The sequence below is a fragment of the Hyposmocoma kahamanoa genome, unplaced genomic scaffold (assembly GCF_003589595.1).
Source record: "Hyposmocoma kahamanoa isolate Upper Pololo Valley unplaced genomic scaffold, ASM358959v1 62, whole genome shotgun sequence".
Classification (NCBI taxonomy): Eukaryota; Metazoa; Arthropoda; class Insecta; order Lepidoptera; family Cosmopterigidae; genus Hyposmocoma; species Hyposmocoma kahamanoa.
The window spans coordinates 12,718,809-12,744,859 of record NW_020653850.1 but is presented as its reverse complement, the minus strand read 5'-3'; the positions used below and the strand labels follow the sequence as shown (position 1 = coordinate 12,744,859).

The window sequence follows — 26,051 nt, the reverse complement described above, 5'->3', positions numbered from 1 at the left end:
TATTCTAGAATTCTACTCGATGCTCAAGTCAGGATTGCAATGGAAACACAATCACTGGAAATACGATCCTAATGGCATGGACTTAAGTATGATTTCGAGTTCTTTAAACCATACTTAAATCCTGACTTGAGCATTGAGTAGAGTTCTAGAATACGACCCTGCGAGTAAATGAGCCGTTTATAATGACAATGACATTAAAATGCAAACCACTTACAAACAGTGTGGCCAGATACCAAGACAAATTTTTGAAAAAGTCAGAAGTATTGCATACAAAAAACAGTAGAGGAAAAAAACAGTGAGTGCTGAATCTAAATAAAATTTCATTTTCATTTTTACGTTATGTACTGCCCAAAGAAGAAAGCGTGTAATGTTTTTTGATGTTACCTTACAATCTTGATAATTGAAAATAATGTACTTTTTTTACACCTAAATTCTGAGGATATCCAAAGTATAATTTCTTTAAATATATTTATTATTATCATATTAAAAACTTCGATGTTACATTGCTACAGTGCAATCTATATTAAAAGTTCCTAAATCATTAAAAAAAAAAGCACTGTCAAGTCAAGTCAATAAAAAATGGTCGCCTGACTGTCAGTCGACCGACCTCAGATTCGTGTTGTGTAGGATAGAATAGTGAGAATATTGATTGTTTATTGACTTTTCACTGGACCAATCAATCACATTTCGTAATTACAATAAGAATCCTATAGGATATAATATAATATTTTTAGCCTTCCCGTCTCAGTATATTGTACACGTCGTGATAATTGGCTATTTCACGATTATAAAATAATTTGCTTGTTGGTATTATTAAAAATGAATATAGAGACGAATAGGCTGAGTACGTTTGCTAATTGGCCTGCGTCAGCTCCGGTGGACCCGATACGGATTGCGAAAGCCGGGTTCTTCTATACGGGCGAAGGTACGGAGGTGCAGTGTTTCAGTTGTGGTGGAAAGATCTCACAGTGGAATTATGGAGACCAAGTTATGACGCGTCATAGGAATATGGAGCCGAATTGCGCGTTCGTGCAGAACTCTCAGTTGTCAGGGAATATTCCGCTGGTTTTGAGGCAGGATTGCCCCAATGACAACATGGTGATTTCAACTGCTACCCAACAGAACAATGCAGATACTCATGATTATGGTTTAACTGAAGATGATGCAATGTACAGGACTGATTTGTTGCGGCTCTTGTCTTTTACAAATTGGGAAGTAAGTATTATTTACTTGTTTAGGTAAAAACACTTTTTCCTTCATAACTTTACTAAAAAATGTTTTGCAATTCAATCTGTAAATAATGTTTGAATAGAAATTGATTGTTTCAGTGTTATTGGTCTGTTTTCGTTTTTACCTTTCTCTAGTAATAATGACTTTACCTCAGACTGCTGTTTATATAGTTACTTATACTGTCATATGCAGATATGTAAAGGTTCTTACAAGATGTAAAAATAAATTGTGATTATTATTGTAATGTCTATAATCAGCAGTGGGTGAAATCAGGATGTGGATAATGATGAGGAATCATTTGTTAACAATAATAAATGAGTAATAATGATGTACATGTGTTGTATACTTCTTTTCAATCCATTTTGAACAAAAAGTAAACAAACAAGTCACTGACCTGACCATAGACTGTTTAGAGGTGGCCAATTGTAACACCAACTACAAATCGATTAATTAATTGAATGAATTGATTTGTTCTATTGAGTCATACTAGCGGTTTTCCTTACATAACCTAAATAAGCATATTTAAAATTTCAATTTAAATTGTCCTTCAAATCCTTACTCTTAGATACTTGTTCGATTGCAATTGAAATATTCGATTTAATAATTGATTACTAAACTTTAATTGATTGAACCGAATGTTTATTTTCAAACAGCACTATGCCACCGTAGGCAAGTCAGAAGTACAGATGAATAATAACCTCACTTTTGAACTACCATTTTTCAAATACATTTTTATGATACGATTTCAAATGAATATTGTTGAAAAAAGTGATGGACATATCATGTTGAAATCTTCGAAATATATCTTCGTGTTACTTATTTGATTTATTGAATGATTGCTTTGGAATTTTAACCAAACGGGTTTGTTTACTTTTTGTTCAAAATGGATTGGAACACACTATACATTAACAAATATTTTCATGACACTTTATTTTAGATGGTTTCAGTTTGTTATAAAAATTGAACTATACATATGTTATGTACTTGCATCCGGACAAACAATTTAAGGAAAAAAATGGGGAAAATTCTACTTAGCAGGTCTAATCTACAATATTGTTTTGCAACAGTTCATGTGCACTGCTATATTTATTTCTTATTAGTTTAATTAAGTATATCAAAAAATATTTTAAATCGTGCATGTGGTATGGTACGTATGACGGGCTGGTGTCTACAACTCGATGTCAAAAAACATGCACATGTATTCGCACACACTATAGTGCCTGTTCCCACAATCTTAAGTACATTCACAGGATGAGGCCCGAAGTGCCCACTTCCCTGTGAATACCTCACTGTTGCTGTGTGCAAGTGCATTCTTTCCACTACTGTGTAGCTTGTGAAACTTTGCCTTTTCATTATCCTAACATCAAAAATGTACAATTCAACTATAGGGAGGTATTGTGCTCCCAGCTTACCTTCTCTTTTTTGTTCCAATGAACCATACATATTTATTCATATACAGTCATTGATTTACAAATAAATGGACGACGGGTCTAATACAAAAACCACGAAAAAAATGTCCCAAGTCAACCTATTTAAACATAGTGACATGTAAAGGAATATGAAAAAGCTAAAACGTTGAATTTAAATTGTAATGTCATTTCAGTACTGCCTAATTTTGCTTGCAACAATTGAAAGGCGCAAAAAAGCACCATATTCAGCTTCTACTGGAAACTTACCAAAATGTAACATATGTAGCTTCTAGTGAAAACTACTTGAACACAGGTATAATAAATGTGGAATTTTATACAATGCCATTTATTACGAGCTAGGGTGTCTGACTTTTTTTTTCTTGAGTTTGGAGAATTCTCGTACCCGATTTCTCGAGTTATTCGAGAATTTTTTTAAAACCGTAAAAAATCAGCTCAATCAACTATAAAACTAAATGTGAACTTTTCGAAAGTTGTTTTGGCCTGGGTGTTCTGAGTTATGCCCCGGAATAAATTTTATCGTTCTTGGTCAGACTCGATAACCAGTAGAACCAATTTGGGAAATGAACTTTTGTAAATTGGTTTTGCTCTGGGATTTTGTTGCTCTGATACTCATGGGGTACAGAGAGTTCCCTAGTTTCAAACCAGGTGATTGTCTTACAATAGAATACCAAGACCAGAACCATTTAGAAAAGTTAATTTGTTAAATTGATCCTACCGTTATCGAACCCGGGAACATCTCATCCAGTGCCCACAGTGCAAACCGTCAGGCTATCAAGGTTGTTACTATTTGTATTACTATGCAGTGTTTTTGTTCACTCATTGATGTAATCATGTGATTATGACCATAACATTAAACCTTTGGTATGTACCAAAGCTTTAATGTTATGGTCTTTTATCAAGCTTGCATCAGCTCTGGTTTCCTTTCTTTTTTTTACCATTTTCTTAACTCGTTCGTGCATAGTAGTGAAATTATATTGCGCTCAAAATTTCACCACTTTTCTATATGCCGTAGTGCTTACATTGATATAATTATTACGGTTTATCACTGACGACGGTTGATTCCGTCATCAGGCATAGTCGTACTGCTCATAGTTCTTGCAAATGTTTCTTGTGCATGAAATAGTACGGCTATGACGGTAGTAGGGTATTTGCCGTTGTGAGATAATTACAAAATTAAAATGCGCGATATTGATTGCGCAAGGGAAACGCTTTCCAAAATAAACACTTAAGTACTGATTAATAATAATAATTATAATAACGCACACACTCAACATTGTCCCGTATTGTCCCGTACCATGGACACACATATAGACAACCACAAATTACACCCAAACTCACGAGATAAATAAATGTAGGCCATACACATATTTCTCCCGAAAAACCTAAAAAAATACTTTCGGGATTATGGAAATTCATGCAAACGTTTTTCGGGCAAATGTATTTTCGGTCTTCTGATTCGTAACCCCGAGCCGTAGAAAGAGTACAACAATATTTGAAAGTATTACTAACATGTATTAAAAAATATTTTAATAACATTAGCATCAAAGCGACTCTATGAAATTTTTGTTCTAAATTTTTCAAACGCTTGTGTTTCAAACAATTGAAATTGATGTGATGGGTCTCGTTCAGTCCTTTACGCAAGCAATGAGTCGGAAAGAGACAGTTAGCTATTTGATTATTTTGATTGCTTTTGTAATTTGTATTTACGATTAATTTAAATATATATTAAATACTTTATATACAAGTGCATAAAATAACACTTTTAAATGATAACTATGATAACACAATGTAGTACTTACTGAAAATATGATATACCACCCTGTTTTTTCACTTTAGTTGAGTAATTTTTACAAGGTTTTACTACACAATACGGCATCATTGACAAGCGCGCTGTCAGTCGAATAAACGAAGACTAAAGCGTGTTTGACGCTCTGTATACGATTTTAACGCCCTGTAAGTTCGGACACTTTTTAGCGCGGACCCGACGTCCATTTATTTGTAAGTCAATGTATACAGTCCACAAATTGAAGGATGGCATCATTTGCAATATATAATAATACCTAAATGTACAAACAAAGGCATACTTTATTTTTTCTAGGAGTTTCCTAATTTATTTTTTGTATGAACTTTTATTTTATTGTAAGAAATGAAAATAAATAAAAAAATTGTAGTCAGCTTAATAAATTTTTGCGAGTCTCACCTCGAGTTATAGATAAAACAAGATTACATGCTACATAAACGGTAATTACTTTGCAGGGTGTAAATTTCAGACAGGGCAGCAAGGCCAGCTACCTTAATCGTTGTAGTTACAGGAAAATGTTTCTGAAATACTATCCATGAATTTTATGATATTTTGATTGGCATTCACAGATTTTGAAAAAAATGGCGCAGTCAGCAAGATAAAAGGCAATTTTTACAAAACTTTTTTTTTATGCCTTTCGATCTGTTCTCTGGTACGGATCAATAGTCTCTATGGGACCCATTGAGGTAAGAGTACTCGAAAGGTCAGAAATCGCAAAAACCTTTTACCACACATTTTAAATGAAAACTTTTTGTTAGAAAAGAAACTGGCCACTACTCTACGAATAAGAATAAAGTAAAACCAAATTAAAATCATATCATTATTTTTTAAATTTGAAACTGTTTTGTTTTGTTAATAGCGAATTGTCACTTTTAGTACGATTTTTAATCAAAATTTTCTCAAATGTGGAAACAAATGAATCAGAACACATGGTCCTATCAAATGACCACCGCGCAGCCCTGATCATCAGATCAGGAGATTATTTATGTTATTTAGCTTTTTGTTATTGTGTTTATTTTGAAATACATAATATGTTCTCAATTTGTTAGTTTCCTTAACTACCTGGAATAACTGATTACTAAATATGTCCCTACAAAATGTATGGTAAAAAGTTTTTTGCGATTTCCGACATTTCCAGTACTCTTACTTCAGTTGGTCGCATAGATACTATTGATCCTTACCAGATACCGGATCGAATGGCATAAAAAAAGTTTTGTAAAAATTGCCTTTTATCTTGCTGACTGTACCATTTTTTCAAAATCTGTGAATGCCAATCAACACATCTTCAAAATTCATGGATAGTCTTCTAGAACCGTTTTCCTGTAACTACAACAATTAAGGTAGCTGGCCTGGCTTCCCTGTCTCAAATTTACACCCTGTATAGATCATAGTTTCCCGAAGTGGTTCGTACTGTTCCACTCGGGAGCAATTGAGGGCCGTTGATGATGTCCTGGGTTTTTTTCACATTTGAGAAAATCCTGAATTATCTATGTAAACTACACTACAAAATTTTTCACAAAGATTTGATTCAATTCTACATATTTTGTGGATTTGACAAATTGATAGTTTTAGTAAATAACTAAGAATATATGAGTCTATGTTTTGTAATATACACAGAATTTAGATTGATAATTTAATTATTTTATTTCAAAATCGGGACTCAATCGTATATAAAACGTATGTTATTTACCTCGACGATTCAAATGTGTTGTCCAACATCCATGGTCTGCAAGGGACTTATAGATAATAATAGTAATTTGATAATAATATTGTGTTTATAATACAGACTCTGTATGGATTAGAGCACTGAAGAAAATTCAGTATAATAGTAATCTTCAAATCTAGAAATAGCTTAAAAATTGCTTTTATGTCGTCATTGTCATGATCATTTTATTTATTTCAGGATAATTCAGTTTCCCGAGAGTCTTTAGCGAGTGCTGGATTCTATCATGCAGGAGAGGGCCGTCTGAGGTGTGCCTGGTGTGGTGGAGAGCTAGCTCCATTCAGGAATTTTGGATCTTTGGGTCATCCCTTAGATGTACATAGAATGTAAGTAAATTCCCTAGACTACTTTGCTTTTTGTCTATAAATGATGAAATTTCTATAAATTTTTATTTATGTGTACTAATAATAATAATACGTCGGGCATAAAGAATATAATAATAAAAAATTGGATAAAAAATAGAAAGGTATTACCAACACAGTTGTAACTAAACACCGCGTATTTTACAAAGAGTTTTCTAATCTAAATAATCAACACCATCGAAGTAAATCCCCTTATCAAATCGTAATAGATATTGTTAAAGGTTTATCACGTGAGATTTCCCGTCGACAGGTACTTCCCGCGTTGTGCGCATGCGGCTCAAATGCGCGCGCGCGCGCAAACTCCACCAGATTCTCCCTCCACAGAGCTTACCCCTCCTCTTCATTCGCCCTCTGATACCAATGCTACTCAACCACAGTCGTAAGTATTATAATCTTCGTTTTCACACTTTATTGACTCTTGATGGAAGGGATATGCGTCACTAAACAATCAAGACATTGTGAATTGTCATGTTTACTGGCATAAAATGTAAGTGTGGCTTAAAATGTAAGATTGATTTTTATATTCTATTGTGTTATATGGATGGATGGAATAGATGAAATTTATTACACACGTAGACATATCGTCGGGGATAGTGCAATTATGCGTAACTAGCATTTGATTATGAGTCTTGAGATTTCGGCAATTTAGTCGCCAAATCAAATCCAAATTAGCGTGATTTACGGGAATTTATTGTTATCAGTCCGTCGACAACATAAATTAATGCTTACCGTGCAAAAATGAAAGTCGTAGCCATTGAAATGATAAAGTAATAATATTAAATCTCTCTCCTGTGAAATTTAATTTGGTACAAATACTCACTTTGCAACTTTAGTGATACTGCAGGATTGACATATTATTTCTGGAACTTATTAGGTTTTTCGCTTTAAAAAATATGAGATTTTTTTTTGTTACCATCTTTAAAAAGGCCTTTAAAAACGTTCTTCGTTTACTAACTGTTTATTATCGAGTTCCTGTACAAATCAATCGTTTTTTTTTTCAAACCGATTCCATGTTCGGAATTTACCTACATAACATAGAATCATTAAAATACTGGTTAACTTCAAAAAAATCCTGTTTTAAGTTCAGATCAATTTCGTTGTTTTCTACGTGACTGAGCAATTATTTCCGTGTCCGCATTTTGACCGCTCAATCTGGCTGTTCTCTATGGATACAGGTGACGATAAAGCTGAATTTAGAATGCTGAGTATAAAATTGTTCTATTATGTAAGGGCCTTGTCCTCGTCACTTGATTTGGCATCGGTCACTTAATATTTGTCTATTCAATCAGTATTCGTATGTATGGGCGTCAAGGGCAAGACTATGTCAATTCCTATTGGCAATGACAATGTTATAATTGAACTCTTATTTTATACATTCGATCTTTGTATTAATAATTATACATTCGAGTTCAAATAATTTGTCAGAGTAGCAAGAATATTCTTGCCTGAAGTCAATTTTATTTTTATTTCAAAAGTAAATTTAAACTTTTGCTTTAACGCCATACTCGTCTGTGTAGAGGGTACTGGTGAGGCGTATAAGTAGCCAAAAAACTATGCATTAACATATATGTGTGACTAGCTCGAGAATTACATCCAAAGGTGATTTCAAAATCAGTAGATGAAAGCCTGCCGTCTTTAGATGAAAGTGCCTTGACAAAAATTCTAAACCGACTATAAATAATGTTCAAAGAAATTAAATTAAAAAAATGCCTGCTGTCTCCGAACGAATAAACGTAGACACTTTCTGTAAACTCAGTAAGATAGGTATATACTCGTATTATATGCAAAATATGGCATGAGTTTTTTGCTGGCAAATATCGATGCCTTACTTTCTCAAACTCGTATCTTATCAAAAGTGATTATTCAGGAGCTGGCAAAACTTTCTATTTACTTTAAATTTCTTATCAAGGGGTTTAATTTGGATGCATTACTTGAAGAATAGATAAAAGCCAGTGTGTGAATATGAAGGAAGTGTGATGTGAAATCAGCTTGCAAAATTTGTGTATACAATATATTATTTTCCATTTCAGTAACTTTGTGCTTTAAGACACGAGTTTGAGAATGTAAGGCGACGATATGGCATTGATTAAGCTTAAATATTTAATTGTTACCCTTTTTCCTTTCCGTCTTAGTAAGAAAATGGTTGTAAAATACTGAATACCAGGTAAGATGGGCGCATGTAACCACTTAAGCATTTTTCACTTACAAAATAAATACAACACTATTGCTAATGTTAGTATAATAATAAGATTAAAGGGCACGTGTGGTTACATGGTCTTTTCAATGTCCGTAGCTTGACATTTTCACGATTTTTATTACTTAAATGAAAGGTACATTTCCTCTTTATTTTAAATTTACGCGAGTGTAGTGTAACCGTCATTCGGGATGTTAACATTTTTCAATAATTACACGCGTGTAGAGCTTTAACTGAGAAAAAATTAGAATGGTGACTTGCGTTTTGTGGGTAATTTTCAAGTTAACATTCTCTACCTAATTTAGTGGCATTTTCATTATTTAAGTACTCGAGTAAATTGTCGTGAAATATTAAATAATGTTTCTGGTTATTACACTAATATTAATTAATACTTTTAAATAATGAAATTGCCACCGAAACTGCGCAGAGAAAACTAACCTGAAAATTACCCTTTTCAATTAACTGATTGAACGGTGCAGTTTAAATGAAATGATGAATAACTGTTTATACGTAACCTATTTCTGCCGCCAAGCAGTAATGTCAGTATAAGTTTCGGTGTTATGCGGTGATGCTTTACATATTTTATTGACAAGTAGGGGATTATTGTTTATTAACACAGTCCACCAAAGTGCCGGCCGGTCTGTATTATATGTTCCAAAATTTTTTTAGTGCGTAACCAGGACCTTACTGCCAATTTGGTTGTTCTTTACTTCGTTAGATCTGGAGCAGCGCACAACGAGCGGCTGTTGGCTGCTGGAGGTACATGGCGATCCCTGGGCGTTGTGGGCGGCGGCGCGCGGCATCCCGCACAAGTGGCGCTGGCCGCGCGACTGGCCACCTTCGAAGGCTGGCCGGCTGATCGCGCGCAGACGCCACGTACTTTGGCTGATGCGGGATTCTTTTATACTGGGACTGATGATCAGGTACATTTTCAATTTTCTCTATATGTTTATACTTGGATTAATCTTGCCATGTTCTGTACTTCCACGATACAGCCTGCACAATTATAAAGTCAAGGAGAATTGGCATCTTCTAGGCAAGTATATAACTCTCAGATAAGATGGATTGTACATACTTGTCTACACAATAGGCAGCGGCAGAGCTCTTTGTGAAAGAGTTCGCGCAGGGAAGTAATGCCAGCTTAGGTACCTATTTCTGCCGACAAGCAGTAATGTGCGACACCACCACGCGTACGACATATTCGTCCCGTCATTTGGTATCAAAAATGTCCGTTACTCATTGTCGTTACTGCATTATCAAAATTAAAAAATCTATTACGAAAGCTTGTACTTTCTCACATTGTTTTCCCACGATACTCGCTGAATAGCAGAAAGCTGCAGTAAATAACGTTCGACAAATCGCGTAGTTGAACGTGTCATTATGTTTTTCCCATCGAAAGAAAATGTTATGTGCACCATAGTCCATCGTCAGGTTCGTATCTCAAAAACCTTTTTCGCGCTAGCGTCGAAAAAACGCTTTTGCGCGCAGATTTCTAAAGAAAAAGAAAGCCTTTCCGAGCTAGTGAGGTGAAATGGTTATTTGTTATGCAAGGGTACAAAGTTGTTGTTTGACGCGAGTATTGAAACCTGAGCAAGCGAAGGACCTTAAGATTGAACCACAAGCTAAGCGAGTGGTCTAAAAATAAAATCCTGTGCGTAGCGAGGGTTTCAAGACACGAGACGCATAATAACTATGCTGCCGAGTAAAACACACAATTTTTACCTATAGCCAGGAAACTGGTAGACGAAAGTAAAACAGTTCAACTATAACATATAAAATTAGTTATCGTTGTCAAAATGTCAACAATAACAAGAATAAAATATACCAACGGATTTATAATATATAAATAATGTACAACAAATCGCGTAGTTGAACGTATCATTGTTTTTATTTTGCCATCGAAAGAAAAAGTTAGGTGCACACATCGTCAAGTTCGAATTTTAAAAACGCTTTTGCGCGCAGATTTCTTATGAGAAAGAAAGCCTTTCCGAGCTAGTGAGGTGAAAATATTTGTAATTTGTATGTGGTACTCGTAGGTGCGGTGCTTCTACTGCGACGGTGGGCTAGGCAGATGGGAGGCGAGTGACGCGCCGTGGTCGGAGCACGCTCGTTGGTTCCCGCACTGCGGATTCGTGCTGCTCGTCAAGGGGCAGCAGTTCGTCGATAGTTGCCGAGCACCCACCACTGCTGTAACTAGATGTGTCAGTATAATGATCATGTACCAATAGAGATTAATAGTTGCCCACCATAACCATGTAGGGATGCTCAATTTTTTGCTTTGAATCGATTTTTTGTATCGTAATGGAACATATGCCTCGGAATCGATACACAGATCGGTACGATCGATGTCATAAAAATTAAATTAATTTCGATTGAAAGAAAAAATCATTTTAAGTCTTTGTGGCTTAAATCGATTACGACTTTCATTTAGAGTGATATTAGCCAGTGAGAAAAGACGTTCTGATGGCATGTGGATGCCATCAGAACGTACCAGTAGCGACAATAGCCAAATATTGTAGGCTCATTGTACTTAGATGTTGTCAAATTGCTTTTCTTGCAGGCCAAAATAGGAAATAGGATTAAGGCCCATTTAGATGGAGAGAGTTTATCGCACGCTTCTGACGAAAAATCGTACGCGATTATCGTAAGCAATAATCGCCATAAAATTATCGTATCATAATGTTTACATTGAGGCAAGAACTAAAATCTCGCCTACGTTTATGTCATACGAGATTCGCAAGCAACTTAATCGCCTCCTCGACTGTTTACACGGTATGTAAACAGTCGAGTAACACACATATGTAGTAAGGAGATTCTTGCTTACGAGTTTTCGACTTGTCTAAACACGATCTCGTATGACATTTTTTCAAGTTAATACGATTATCGTACAAATCGGTTCGAACCGTTTTGAGTGCGAGAATTGCCATTCGAGTTCAGTGATTACTGCGGTATTGACTATGGACAAATCAAAATGACGCAAAAATCATTGAAATTTGGAACTGCTGATAACATTAAGTTCATTGCAATGTATAGAAATATACTTTTTTTAAATTTTATGAAATAACCCTTTTTTTCGTTTTCGTTTCCTTAATTCTTGTCTTAGAAAAGCAGTGATCATCAAAACACCCTCGCGCGCTGTACTCATGGTAGAAACGGCTGGCACAAAAACTCGAAATACGATTTTTGCTTTCAAGTTCTGTTTATACGGAGACGTTCAATATTGAAGGCGAGGCGATTATCGCTCACGTGGAAGGACGATAATAGCGAATGTTTAGACGAGGAAAGTTTTTTATATTCTTTCGATAATCGTATCTTCGAGACGAGAAACTCTCTACATCTAAATGGGCCTTTAGCCTTACTATTAAATAGGGGTTCAGAAAGTGACTGTTTTGTTTAAAATATGAATACTATGATTCGATTGGCCTTAGTGTTGAATCGATTTACTTAAAAATCGCTAGATCGTATACACTTGAACCGATCTTCCTAAAAATCGAATCGTAATGTGCATGCATCCCTATACCATAGTATAAAAAAAACAAGTAGTGTTAACTTCATCCGAGGGTAGCAGTATGTGCGGACAGCTTGTATGTGTGCACGCCCGCCGCGCGCAGTCTGTAGTGCACTCATTCGCATAGTCTCGCGGTGCACTCGAGTTGCACAGCACGTGTCGCACGCGGCACTCATTTTAGAATTGAAGCGTTCCCTCGATGTTTAAAATATTTTTCTGTTGATGCTATCGGGAATCAAAACGGGATTTCTTCATTTAGCGCCCGCAGTGTTAACCATGAGCATAACCATACTCATAATACTGAACAACTTTGGGGGTAATTTGTAAACTGCTGGTATATAACTCGTTCTAATAATAAGTTATGTTAAATAGATTGATAAAATGTTTATTCAGCACAAACACAAGCAGAAGAAAACATATACAATCACTTCACAATCCTTATAATCTTCACAGTCTTTATAAAATTATGTATAATCTTAACAAGGTATGACACAAAAGCACATAGAACATAAATTAATACACGTTGATATAAACATATATTTATAGAAAGAAACAAAATTTTATACTGGACATAGGTATTTGCAACATTTTGTGCTGAAATGGACCTGACTCTGTAAATACTGTAGATCGTGAAAAGTCAAATAGGTCACTCCTTCCGCTCTGCGCAACTACCTCAGGAATTGACGTAGTATTTTCACAAAAAAAATATGAATATCATGTTTTACTACAAAACATGATATTTAATTAAATAAATATAGCAAATATAACCTATTGTTATATGAATTGCAACGTTATTTAACTGGAAGGAACATGTTTTATGTTAGATGACTTAAATAGCAGTAGAGCTCCTTGTGAAAGCGTTCGTCCAGGGAAGTACTGACACTTTACCTATTTCAGCTGCCAAGCAGTAATGTTAGCATTACTGCGTTCGGGTTTTTTGAAGGGTAAGGGTGCTGGTGAAATTACAGACGCATGGGACTTAAAATAAAATAAAAATAAAATATAATAAAAAGGTATTTATTTCTTCACAAAACATAAACACAGTACTTAAAAAACGAACAGCAAAAAACAATTGAGTGATATGGACAAAAAGGTTACAAATTTTCTACCTTCACCTGTAGCTTGCTAGCTGTTCGCCTGCTGTACCAAGCTAATATGCAGAGTGTACACCAAGTAATACTGCCGTCCACTAACGAAAACACGGCTAAGTGACAAATTGTCAAATATCTGTTGTAAATAGTAAATGGTAGACACAAAATTGTCTTTTAAAAACGGTTACAATTAGTTGTAAAACTACCTTAAGCAATAACTAGCAATAAGTTAAAATTTAAATGGCTGTCCGTGTGATTTTTTTTATACACTTACCTAAAATTTGTATTGCTAGGAGTTTTAATTGGGGACCAGTTGTTACTAGGTTTTTGTACAGGATCCATTTAGGATCCATTGCTTACGTTTTTTGAAAGTAAACAACGTTTTTGCGTTTTTTACTGGAGGTGGAAGGTCATTCCAGCACTTACTCGCTGCGAAACGAAAGCTGTCCCTGTCCAAAGTTAAACGAGGGAGAGTCAATAACTGAAGATGCGGGTACCGCATATATCGGACATTAACTTTATTTGTCAACTTATGTCTCAGGGTGACGAGCGCAGCGAGCGCCCTTCAGATCTTTCCGATTGAAAGCTCTGAGTGCACTGCAACTGTTATGTACAACCGTGTAGCTTACCACCAGGCGCACTTGTTCTTCCCATCACTTGATATTATAAAAAAATGACACTGTCCCATGCTTGTGTATACTGCTATATTTAAATCACCATTATGTGTTAATTTGCGTCTTATGTTTCATCTCTAGTTGTCAGCAGAAAGCGGCCTTAACAGACGACGGCTCGCTGGCGTGAATTTTCCTGTCAGTGAGAGTCAGGTACAGAGACTTTTCTTTATAAAAACACAACAACAACATCAATCCATTTATACTTCCCACTGCTGGGCACGGGTCTCCTCTCAGTCGAGGGTTTAGGCCATAGTCCGCCACGCTTGCCCAATGGGGACTTCTCACGTTTTCTGAGAGAGTTGTGAACTTTTTTCATCGTCCTTCACCGAAACGCTCATGGTAAACTGCAAATTAAATTACACACATTAATTCCGAAACACTCGTGAGGTGAGCCTCTGCTCGAGAGGCAGTAGGTTAAACTATTAGGCTACCACGTTTTATGGTTCGTTTCGGAGTTTTATTTTATAAAAACACTTGTAGGTTTTCAGAGGGTAAATAAAATGATACTAGGAAAATACATTGTCTCGTAATATCGAATTATGTTTACCAAAAAATTTAATTATAAAAGAAATGAAGGTCTGATCACGGAAATATTGCAGGACTTATGTACACAAAACATAATAAATATTAAAGGTGTAAATTAGTTAAAAAACGTAAAATCAAAAGAAATAACCATTGACCTACCAACAAAAGGTCAATGGAACTACCTCATCTTTCAAAAACCGGGAGAATCTAGTATATTAAAATTTTAAAGTATCATTCCATAGCCCATGTAATACGCGTCATTATGAAATCCAGTGACAGGTCACTTAAATATAGAACAGGTGAACTTAACCCCTTGTATCATCAGCCATACCATTGATGGTACGATTGTACGTACCATTTTTACTAAAATGTATATAAAGGTAATCTTTCGTAAGAAAAATAAGTCGTTTGAAACTGTAAGGGCCAGTGCATACCGGCGGTCGGGAAGGCAGAGGCTATTAAATTTATCAATGTATATTTTATACTATAGAATTTAAAATAAGGTATAAATTTCAATGTTCTGAGACCGACTTCGGAGCATCGCAGCTATCGAGTATATAACCAGAAATATAGACGAAATGTCATTTAATTTATTTGAAAATTATTTTACTAAATCATTACGGTGACAACTGCGCCCCGATTGGCCAGCCCGAGTTCGAAATAATTGACGGATGTCGATAATTGTTTCACTTCAAATCGACTAGTTCAATTTGAGCTTGTCTATAATGGACGACAATTGAAAAAGTTAATATTTAATTACCTATGAAATGTGATTCCGTTTGTTTTGTAATTAGATGTATTGCTATTTTGTCCTCACCACCGAATGGAACAGCCTCCCATTGTTAGAGATATTATCTTTATTACAATAAATACAGAATATTTTTGGAATATACGGAGACGTGCACACAAGTCAGTTGTTGGCGCTGTACTATTTCAGCTTTCTAATTTGTGATTTCAGTGTTGCCAGGGATAGATGGCTCTTATTTCGTCTCTATGTCTGGTTATATACTAGATGATCGTAGCCCATTTTTCTCTTTGGTATATTTTCATACAATGTCTCTAATATGTATTTGTAGATAGACGAATGTATGGAAAGCGAAACTGTGATGGCGGCGCTGGGCGCAGGTTTGGACGCTGCAAGAGTTCGACGGGCGATCATGAGGCGACTGCGAACTACGGGTACGTGTGTCATTAACTATGGCGTTATGGTTAAACTTATACTATTTCAATTTCAGTTGTTTATTGCATATCACATTACAAATTTAAGATGGAACAAATCAGTGACATACATGTCGGAGGGCTAAGTTCATAAATCACACTATTTAATTATATTAAATTATTACATTACAATAATATCATAGCATTATACAAATATTCTTAATTAGTAATAGAAAACATACATTATACAATACATTCATTTTAAATAATGAGAGATGTCGAAGCATTTTGTTATTATTATTTGTCATCATTTACATCTTAAAAAATCGTTTCAACCTTAATAACATTTATTTATTAATAAGGAATACTTTTAATTGCTTGCGGATTTGTGTGAGTCTTATCAAGTTTTTAATGTAATTTGGGATGAGGGATTATGAAGAGTAATATTTGCTCTAGTCGCCATTGCTGGACCCCCACTTGAGACGGGATTTCGTCAGCACGCTTTATATTATCATGGACAATAATTATTCAACAACACTGTTAATCGCGATACAAGACGCGTAGTTGGGTATTTAGTATCTATTGGTACACCAGATGTCGCGACGAGTACCAAATAGCTATTTTTGTGACTAATTTGTTTTACAACAAGCTGCAAGTTATCAAAACTACTCTAAATTCTAGTGACAAGAAATAAATCAACTAGATGGAGCTTATTGCACAGATATTTATGGATAGTGCCGGCTATTCTTTTATTTTTTTAGTATATTATGAACCCTTATTTTATAAATTAGTTTGTAACACACTATGACACCATCTATTGACACGCATACTTGTCAAAGTTCTGAAAATAATTTTAAGTCACGATCGATATTTGATTTTTTTTGTTGTTACAGTTGCAGTGCCACTCAGAGCTTTAAATCGCAATGATCTGAGGGGCACTGCCACTGCGTCCGTCACCCTGAGACATAAGTTGACAAGTCCCATGTGCCTGTAATTTCAACAGCTCCCTTCAAAACAGGAACATGGTAATGCTAACATTACTGCTTGGCGGCAAAATTAGGTAAGGTGGCAGTACTTCCCTGGACGAACTCTTTCACAAGGAGCTCTACTGCTACTCGTGAATAATATTACAAGGAAAAAACTTACTTCTTATATTTCATAGAGAAATTGATATAAGACGCCATCTAGATATAAGACGGAATTTTTACTTTTTCAGAGTTGTGATCTCTAGTATGGAGTTCCCTGTGGCTCCCTATTGTTGACATTTTCCAGGTCTCCCATTTAACACTTCCGAGGCGTTAATAGACGCAGTTCTTGATGAGCAACTCAATGAAGAAGCTTGGAGCGTATCTCCGCGCAACCAGCGGTTAGCCAGAGATATCTTAGCTGAGACTTTGCGGGACTTTGCGCCGAGATCTGGGTACAGTATTAGCCAAATTATCATTTTTTTGTACGATACGAGCTTTTTCTTTAATTTACTAAAACAACTATAATAATTTGTAATAATATAATCAAATCAATCATTGTAAGTTATAATATGTAATAATATAATCATAATTATTATTATAACGCATACAGACTCATAGCCCCGCACTAGCGAAACCCTGTATCGCCGATGCCATGGACACACACAAAGATAACCACAAATTACACCAAACTCACGAGAGAGAAATAAATGGAGGCTATACAAATATTTTTCACGGCCCAAGATTCGAACGCGGGACCTCTGCGTGACAGTTCTGCGTGGTAACCGTTCGGGCACGGAGGCAGTTACTAAACTAAATAAGTCTTCTGGCTTTTGAAATAAAAATCGATAAAGGTTAAATCCGTACATAAATACTTATTTTATTATGTACTTATTTATATCCTGTATTAGAAATGAAAATATTAATTTCATAATCACTTTATATTAAATAATGTTTTTTACCGTTGATATTTCGTACAAGCATTTTTAGAATATCTGTGCAATACAGTCGAAACAGCTCTTAGGTTTAATGAGTAATTTTCAGAAAACCACAAATTACACCCAAACTCACGAGAGAAATAAATGTAAGCCATACAAACATTTCTCCCGGCCCGGGAATCGAACCTGGGACCTCTGCGTGGCAGTCGGCACAGGGGTTGAGTGTGTGTGTTATTATTATTCGAAAAAAACGTAACTTTGTGATACTTTTCTACAATACTTAAATAATAGAAATTGCCATCGGAATTAGGTAGAGAAAACTAACATGAAAATTACACAAATATGACAAGTTTAGTAAGTATAATGTATAAATATTTTTGAAAAGTCGCAGAAACAATGCTTTATCTTATTTCTCCGCACACCCAATATTTTATCCACTGTTTATTGTCTTCAGCCTGTTTATTTGCAATGAATTTTCAGTATAATCCCATCAACACAAGACGAAAGCTCGGAGAATCGAAGTTCGCCATCCCTTAGCCCACCAAGATCGCCTGTACCATTAGAACCGCTATCAAGCCAAAGTGCTCATTCCGAACCGTCGTTGACACAGATCAATGAATCGGAACCACAGACAAGCAAAGCTGAGAGGCCTGAAAAGAAATTCACACCATTTAATAAAACTTTGACTCTAGAAGAAGAGAATAGACAATTGAAGGAAGCAAGGCTTTGTAAAGTCTGTATGGATAGTGAGGTAAGAGGAAATTTTAGGCATTCTTATTTTTTTAGGCCATTCTGAAAGTTTCTGGATTCTGATCAGAAAGACCAGATAATTATGTTTGTAATATATTTATTGTTTTTCAAAGTACTTTTACTATTCATTCACTTTTGCATTCGTTGGAACCATTGTAAAAAGTAGTGGGTCCAGTCATTCGTAGGAACTTCTAAATTCACTGAACCACGAATAGACAGAACTGCGACGTGGGGCTTCATCACCAAATATCAATTGAAGTCTCTGACAACTCTTTTGTTGACTTAAGCCGCATCGAAAATTGTAGAAAATCATGGACCGAAAATTTTCACGACTGAAATTCATTGTAACTCAACTCACAGTTTTTAAAAGGACGCCACAATGAAAAAACAAGTGACAGTCTCATAAAGTAAAAAGTAACCTACTCCCAGAGAGTTCCTTTTTCAAATTTAGTGTTTGTTTTCTTTTACTTTCTTTTATTATTAAGTTGCCAGTTCTAGGAACTTTCGGTATGCTCCGGAATCTTATTGTAAAAACGTATAAAGTTCCCCATAAAAGAATCGTTTACCTTAGTTAAACGAAGTCGTGGTACCATGAGTTTGGACTTCGTTCTAAGGTTAGTATTATGGATATCTTCTTTCTTAACGAAATTATGTATATTTTTGAATACATGTACTGTGATACCACAGTAATGATACCAGTCTCCTTAAACTTCGTTAAACTTTTTAAACTCGAAGAGAAATACATGCACTTTAATGCTTGGCGTCGCGGTGAAATGAGTTGCCAATCAGCGTAAGGTACTCGCTGATTGTTGCTCAGGTTGAGCAAAATGTGCAGGAAAGTAATGGTACGAGTATATCGTGCGAAGAGGCTTGTGCACCCCACGTTAAATTTTGGGTGTAAAACTACGACCGCAACGCGAATTCTTTACTGGCAGTATGCGTGTATCAGAACATTACAAATGTTGTATCAACTCAGCATGGATTAAACCACTGTGTGTAAGGAATGCACGATTTTTTGCTTTGAGTCGATTTTTTTTATCGTAATGGATTATTATATGCCTCTGAATCGATCTACAGATCGGATCATATGCTGTTGAATTGATCTCATAAAAATCGTTACAAAATTAATGTTGATAAAAAAAAATTGACTGCCTTTTCGGCTTCAGTCGATTACTAGTTTCATTTAGCATATATTAAACCAGTGAGAAAAGACGTTCAGATGGCACAGAAGTTGCGACAATGGTACTTAGATGTTGCCAAACAACCTTAACCTTACGATATAGTTGAGGGTGACTGTTTTGTTTAAATTATGAATACGAACTAAACGATTCGATTCGCCGTAATGTTGAATTGATTTTCTTAAAAATCGCATTGCAATGAATCGATACAAAAAATCGCTAGATCTTGTACACTTAAATCGATCTTAATAAAAATCGAATCGCAATGAGTTAACAGTGTGTTATTTAGCCTTACGGTAAACAATTTAAATAATAATTCTAACCACATTCCGGAATTTAAACAACTTATTTACTAGGCTCAAATTTAGGATTAAAGACAATATCTATCTAATATAGCCATTGACTTACAAATAAATGGACGACGGGTCTAATACAAAAACCACGAAAAAAATGTCCTAAGTCAACCTATTTAAACGTAATGACATGTAAAGGAATATGAAAAAGCTAAAACGTTGAATTTAAATTGTAAAGTCATCGCAGTACTGTCTAATTTTGCTTGCTTCGCTGTCAGTCGAACAAACGAAGACTAAAGCGTGAATGACGCTCTGTATACGATTTTAACGCCCTTATAAGTTCGGACACTTTTTAGCGCGGACCCGACGTCCATATAATTGTAAGTCAATGAATATAGCGCAATGAATTTAGGCATCAAAAGTAAACTTTCCGTCTTTATAGGTTTATATTTTGCCAAAAGAGTTTCCCCATACAAAAATTTTCCATATTGATTGCTCTCTATCAACACAGCATCGTTGTTATCTTTTTGTTACTGTATGTTGATGTGTAGGTAATAATTACTAGAACAATATATTTTATATTTTGTTTATCGCATGATTCATTTTTATGCTTACAACATAAGACAAGGTGAGTCATGATAACGATATACGCATAAAGTGTTTTTTGTGTATGAGCTGTTCTACCGAATGAATTCTTAGAATAAGTTGTTTATATTCTTAGTAAACGTTTTAATCCGTTTATGGCTATTTATGAATAATATGCAAATGTAAATTGGAAGGCTCAGATGTTGGCCATTTAAATTTGAGTGCACTGCAACCGCTAAACACTGGTGTAGCTTACCCCCAGGTGCACGACTTGTTCGTTCCGTCATTTGGTATTATGAAAAAAACCGTTTCCAGAACCAGTGGTGAGCTGGTTCATTTTCATTAGACATAGCGAGTCTTCGTCATGCTTCTTTATTAAACGACTTCAAAAAAGGAGGAGGTTCTCAATTAGACTGTTTTTTTTTTGTATGTATGTTACGCGATAACTCCGGTATTTGTGAACTGATTTTCATGATTCTTTTTTTGTTGGAAAGGGGGTACTTCCATAGTGGTCCCATTTAATTTTGAAGGAAATCATCCACCTCTAAGAGTGGCTGTTCACGCATGAAGATTCATTTTTGTAAATTGCGCCTAAATTTTCTTAAGGAGCAATTATTTTAATGGTTGATTTTGCTATTTCTCCAATTCAAGGCGTTTTTCTCTCAATATTCTTTGAGTAGTGAGAACCGATTTATATTATCTCCAGTGCAAGTCTTGTATAGTGGCGAATTTAAGGATATTTCAATAAAACTTAGCAAATAAATGTAATTCCACATACTTTTGAGGTCGGTTTTTTTAGTACTCTATAACGAGATTATATTTGGTATTACTGTTTCGTTGTTCATAAATTTTTATATATTAATATTTCTCTCTCCTGTTTCATTTGCTTTTTTCATTACTTGTCGCTGACCATTGCTGGAACGGAAAGGAAAGGTTGTAATAAATATTCACCGAATAACACTAAATAACACTTCACCAAATCATCAAATCACCTCCATACAGTTAATCCAGGTGTGTAGTGTTAATAATCTTAAGACTTCAAGTCCCTCTTCCCCCGGTGTTCCTCCTACCCCACCTGACCGTATAACATACTAGAGTGGAGTAATTTCATAATAAAAAAAATCATGTTTATACCTTTTTGAACATGTAGGTAATGATAACCGTTCTGCGTTAGGTGTCGGTGGTGTTCCTGCCGTGCGGGCACCTCGTGTCGTGTGGCGGTTGCGGTGCGGCGCTGGCCGCCTGTCCGCTCTGTCGCGCGAGTGTACGCGCTCTCGTCCGGGCCTATTTGGCGTGACCGCCTAGCGCTGCTCAAATCCAGGTCTGTGGACTACTTTACCCAACATCTATGTTACTTTCCTGTAGTACATTTTCAGTTCAGCGCTGCGGAAATTTTATCAGATCAAGAGAAACTGTTCTTTTGTACCATAGGCCAATTAACAGCTAGTGGTAAAAAAACAGTCACCTTTAGTAGTTTAGAAAGTAGTTTAAATAATGTATACAGGATATTTTGCTTCATGAAGACATTCTATTTTTAGACATAAGTAATGTTGCATTTAAACACTTAAAAATTGCTTGCTTCATCTGGGAATGCAACCGGCCAAATGTGAAAAAAACATGCTGTGCTGTTTTTATGTTGCTTATCGACAGGGCCAATTATATTTGAACATCATCCAATTATACAATTTACACTGTCTAGGTGTTTTGACTCTACATTCAAGTTACCTAATAATTTATGTATGCCCAAAAAATCTCCGCTCATTTAAGATGCAGTGCTCCTGTACAGTTCATATACTTGAACCAAGATGACCTTTTTCCAAAGGAAAACCTCAAGGCACACGCTGATTATGTCATCCGGCATAAAGTAACCGCATCGTCGTGTTTTGCGAAACTTGTATATTACGATTGCGTGCGCCCTGGTTTACTTAAATTTCCGATCGGCAGAATTTTTTAAGATGTAAAAAGCAGCTGTGCAAACTAAAAAGATTCATAATTTTAATGATTGGTAAACTTCATTTAAAATAACAAATAAGTTATAATTAAGTAATTAGCAGGGAATTATTTTTTTCTTTTAATTTCACAATTTTCTTCTAAATGTAAATATTTCTAAATCAATGTTTTCTTTCTAGGACTACAGCACATCGATATAGAGGGCATCATAATAGAATGGTCCTCAATACATTTTGTGCGTTACTAGTTTCTCGTCTTGAATGTCTGTATGTCGTCGGTATGTATTGTATGTGGTATTTATTACGCAGTAAATTATTATGTATTTTTTTAAGTAGGCATTATGACTGTCAGTTTTTATCAAAGAAGTAATTTAACAAATTGTTGACGTCTGATGTTCCTCACTCTTATCACGAAATCTGATAAATATATTGTTTCTATTTAAAATTAGATTTATCAGTTCCTTGAATTACGTTAGTTAATTAAGTAATTTTAAAATAATCCAGTGTTGTAACATTCTCGTACTATTATTAAGTGACTAAATTTTATATAAAACCCGACCGATATATCTGTGGACTTCGGGTCACCTTCCTCTTCGTCTAATGTCACTCCCTCGTTCGCACAGTACCGTCGTTACGGCAACCGTAGGACTAAAACGTCCTTCGATATGTTACTGATGTAATTTCAACTTGATTTCAAAGTTAATCTGACATGTCGCACATAACACCAACTCAAAAATGGTGGTATTGGGATTTGAAATTTAAAAGACAAAATACTGAATGAATTTTATTGCGAATAATGGGATTATTTTTATTTATACAATAATATTTAGCCATCCTCTTATACAGGAGATTATAAAGTTATTGGTTCCGTTTAGTGATTTTTGAACTTTCAAATCGAGTTTTCTCAATGCCACCATTTTTGAGTTACGACAATACTTGGTTTCATATGCGATGTTTTAATGCTGACCATATCAAACCTCACAGTGCTATTTTTCAATAAGTCCACAATTATCTCGGTCAAGTAGTAATTACTATATACTTTTGTTTAAAATAGAATTATTTCAAAATCTACCTGTATGAAGTAGTGTAAAGCATACATTTCATTAGTTCTCTAAATATAGATTGACGAAAACTAATCGCCTAATGCCTAGACCTTCCTGATGTGTGCGTTTGTAAAATGTGTTATATTGTATGTCACACTTTCGCAATGTGTCTGCGTGATAAAATATTGATTGCGTTGATTTAATGAAGTTAACGGGTGACTTGAATAGAAAAACTTAAGCGAGTTAGGAAAAACGGCGTGAGTAGAAATAAAAACCAGTTCGACTGAATAGCGCCAGGATGTAAGTATAAAAATATTTCATGGAATGTAAAGAAATGTTAGCATACTTTATTTTCTATTTTCATGAGATTATACCGTACAATTACTATAGTGTAATCGTACAAGGTAGTCTTCGCTTTAGATAGCGCGAATGGGAGAACAATGTTTCTGCGTAACTGTGTCTCTTTGCTGCGAACTATTTTTGGTGGTACTTGGTCATCTTGTGTGTTAGTATCCTCCATGCACTCACATACATCCCGCTTCTGGGCTACTTTAAAAAAGGGTTTAAATCATAGTCCGCTACTCTGGGCAATTGGGTTTTGGGAACATTCAAATATTCTGAAAAGTTTCTTAACCTTCTACACTATTGGTCACTTGTGACCATGGGCTTTGTGAAGAGCCTGAAACGTTCATAAGCTTGATGGAATAAACGTATATTGTATAAGCGATTTAGGTCCAAAAAAATGTTACTTTTCCAATAAACTGTATATTATAGAGAAATAAAAAAGTCATAATTAAAACCCACGCGTCCAGGGGAATAGCGTGATCCCATATACGATGTATTTATATAGGAACATAGAAACTGACATTTCTCCGAACAAGCCAAGTGTAATACGATAAGACATCCAAATGCCAAGAAATTCGCTAGCAGAGTTGACGACAGACAGCTGATTTATATTTCTTACGGCGGAGAGACAGATGAAGCAGAAACATTGTTCCCATACTGCTACTCACTGAAGGTGTGTATTAGTTTACTTACACCGTGAGGTATTGTGCAGCGTAAGTGCTATTTAGTGGTGTAGTAAGACCCATTTCTACTAAAGCCAAGCAGATATAAGGTTGTGTTATACTACTATTGGTTAGAAGATGAATCGTGTTTTAATTACAAATAGTATTTTGTTATTTTCAATACGTGACCAAGTAGTATGTATAATTTTTTTTAATTATTCAATTTCACCAACTTCTGCTGTCCCAATTTTTTTTTCCGATACAATGAACTCATCCTTATAAGAAACTAAGTCTATTAGCACTAAAAAAATTCAATTTTATCCATTTTGCATAAAAAAATATTTTATAAAATTTGATTGACTTCTGCTATCTCGATTTTTTCGTCCCATAAAATGAAATGATCCCTTCATGAAGCTGAGTCGATCAGCGCTAAAAAAATTTTGATCAATTTTGTTCATTTTTATGGACAACTCAAGCTTGACCATAAAATTAACTATGCCAAAATAGTTTTCATAAAAAAAAGACGTAATGGTTCCTAAGACAGTTTCCTTGTATCTTCTATGGTTTCGAATGTCGCCATACTATTCCATTTAAAAAAAAACTAACCAACCTGTTCTGTGGGTATTGTATTTTTGGTAGACAAATGAGTCGCTTGCACTCCTGTCATTGAGTGAACTATCCACGCTATGCAGCGCTAACCGCTGCACGAGTTACGTTTGATTTTGTCTATTACATACGACAGTACTATCTAATAGTAATGTATATAAATTGTAATACCAAATTAAGTGAAGTATGGATGAGATAAAATTACAAATAAAAAAAATAAAAGTCATTTCCAGGCTTTACATTAACGAAATTGTAAAATTGATCTTCCATTAAGTGATTTAAAAATTATTTAACTTAATCTAAAAATGAATTCAACATTTGAAAATTTTAATTATAAAATTTTATCCAGTGAATTTGATTCAATAAAATTAATAAGTGAGCTTGTGTTATACTTAAGGTTAGAAGACCAAATTGAAGTTTGTGTGTTGTAATACTTATTTCAAAATTTAATAAAAAAAAGGAATAATTGTGTGAATATTGTCTTTGATATGAATTGTAGGAAAGTTTTCGTCGTCGATGCGTGATAATGGTGACAGAAACAAGTGTTTAATGACAAACAAAATGAGGTGGTACCCGATTACAAGCATTAGAGGGTAGTTACCATTAGTTCTATAGAATATGAAGTCATCGGACGACGTGACATTATGCAACAAATCGGTACTACCCGCATAACGTTTTTCGAACAATCAGTTTAGCGACCACATTGAATAGGAATAACGTTAGCGCGTTGCTACATAACTACGCAAAAGGAGTGCTAATTTTGAGAGTTCCTGTTAAACTACGTCGCAAGTGTAAATTTCTTTACATTTCTTTATATATGAGCATTGTTTGTCATTTAATCACGAAATTTGAATAGGGTAGTGTATAAAAACATTTATACACTATCCATTACTTTTGTTAAGCTTTGACGTAATGGATATAACTTTTTTTTGTCGCACTTGTCGAGTCAACGTAATTTACAAGTGAAAAAAAAATTATGAAAGGGGGAATCCAAAATAAGAATACTATGTTAAATAGTTAGTAGCAGGCTGTGGTAATTTT

The 26,051-nt window shown here is 35.0% G+C and overlaps 1 protein-coding gene across 2 annotated transcripts; it reads left to right on the top strand.

Annotated features, from left to right (window-relative positions):
- Positions 1-706: 706 nt before the first annotated feature.
- LOC113229566 (baculoviral IAP repeat-containing protein 7-B) lies at positions 707-24,644 on the top strand. 2 transcript variants are annotated; one of them, XM_026463218.1, is made up of 11 exons: positions 709-1,215; positions 6,365-6,510; positions 6,797-6,925; positions 9,459-9,663; positions 10,777-10,941; positions 14,095-14,163; positions 15,615-15,717; positions 16,969-17,116; positions 18,080-18,350; positions 21,580-21,726; positions 22,535-24,644. In XM_026463218.1, the coding sequence occupies exons 1-10, from the start codon at positions 820-822 to the stop codon at positions 21,700-21,702; spliced, it is 1,755 nt and encodes a 584-aa protein (XP_026319003.1). In that variant the 5' UTR covers positions 709-819; the 3' UTR covers positions 21,703-21,726; positions 22,535-24,644. The 2 variants fall into 2 exon arrangements, with proteins under 2 accessions (XP_026319004.1, XP_026319003.1); XM_026463219.1 differs by lacking the exon at positions 14,095-14,163 and having other exon boundaries at positions 707-1,215.
- The last annotated feature ends 1,407 nt before the right edge of the window (positions 24,645-26,051 follow it).

Coding starts and splice junctions, on each gene's coding strand:
- LOC113229566 (XM_026463218.1), top strand. CDS start 820: ATGAATATAGAGACGAATAGGCTGAGTACGTTTGCTAATTGGCCTGCG. Junction 1,216..6,364: donor TGTCTTTTACAAATTGGGAA/GTAAGTATTATT, acceptor TATTTATTTCAG/GATAATTCAGTTTCCCGAGA. Junction 10,942..14,094: donor CCACTGCTGTAACTAGATGT/GTCAGTATAATG, acceptor TTTCATCTCTAG/TTGTCAGCAGAAAGCGGCCT.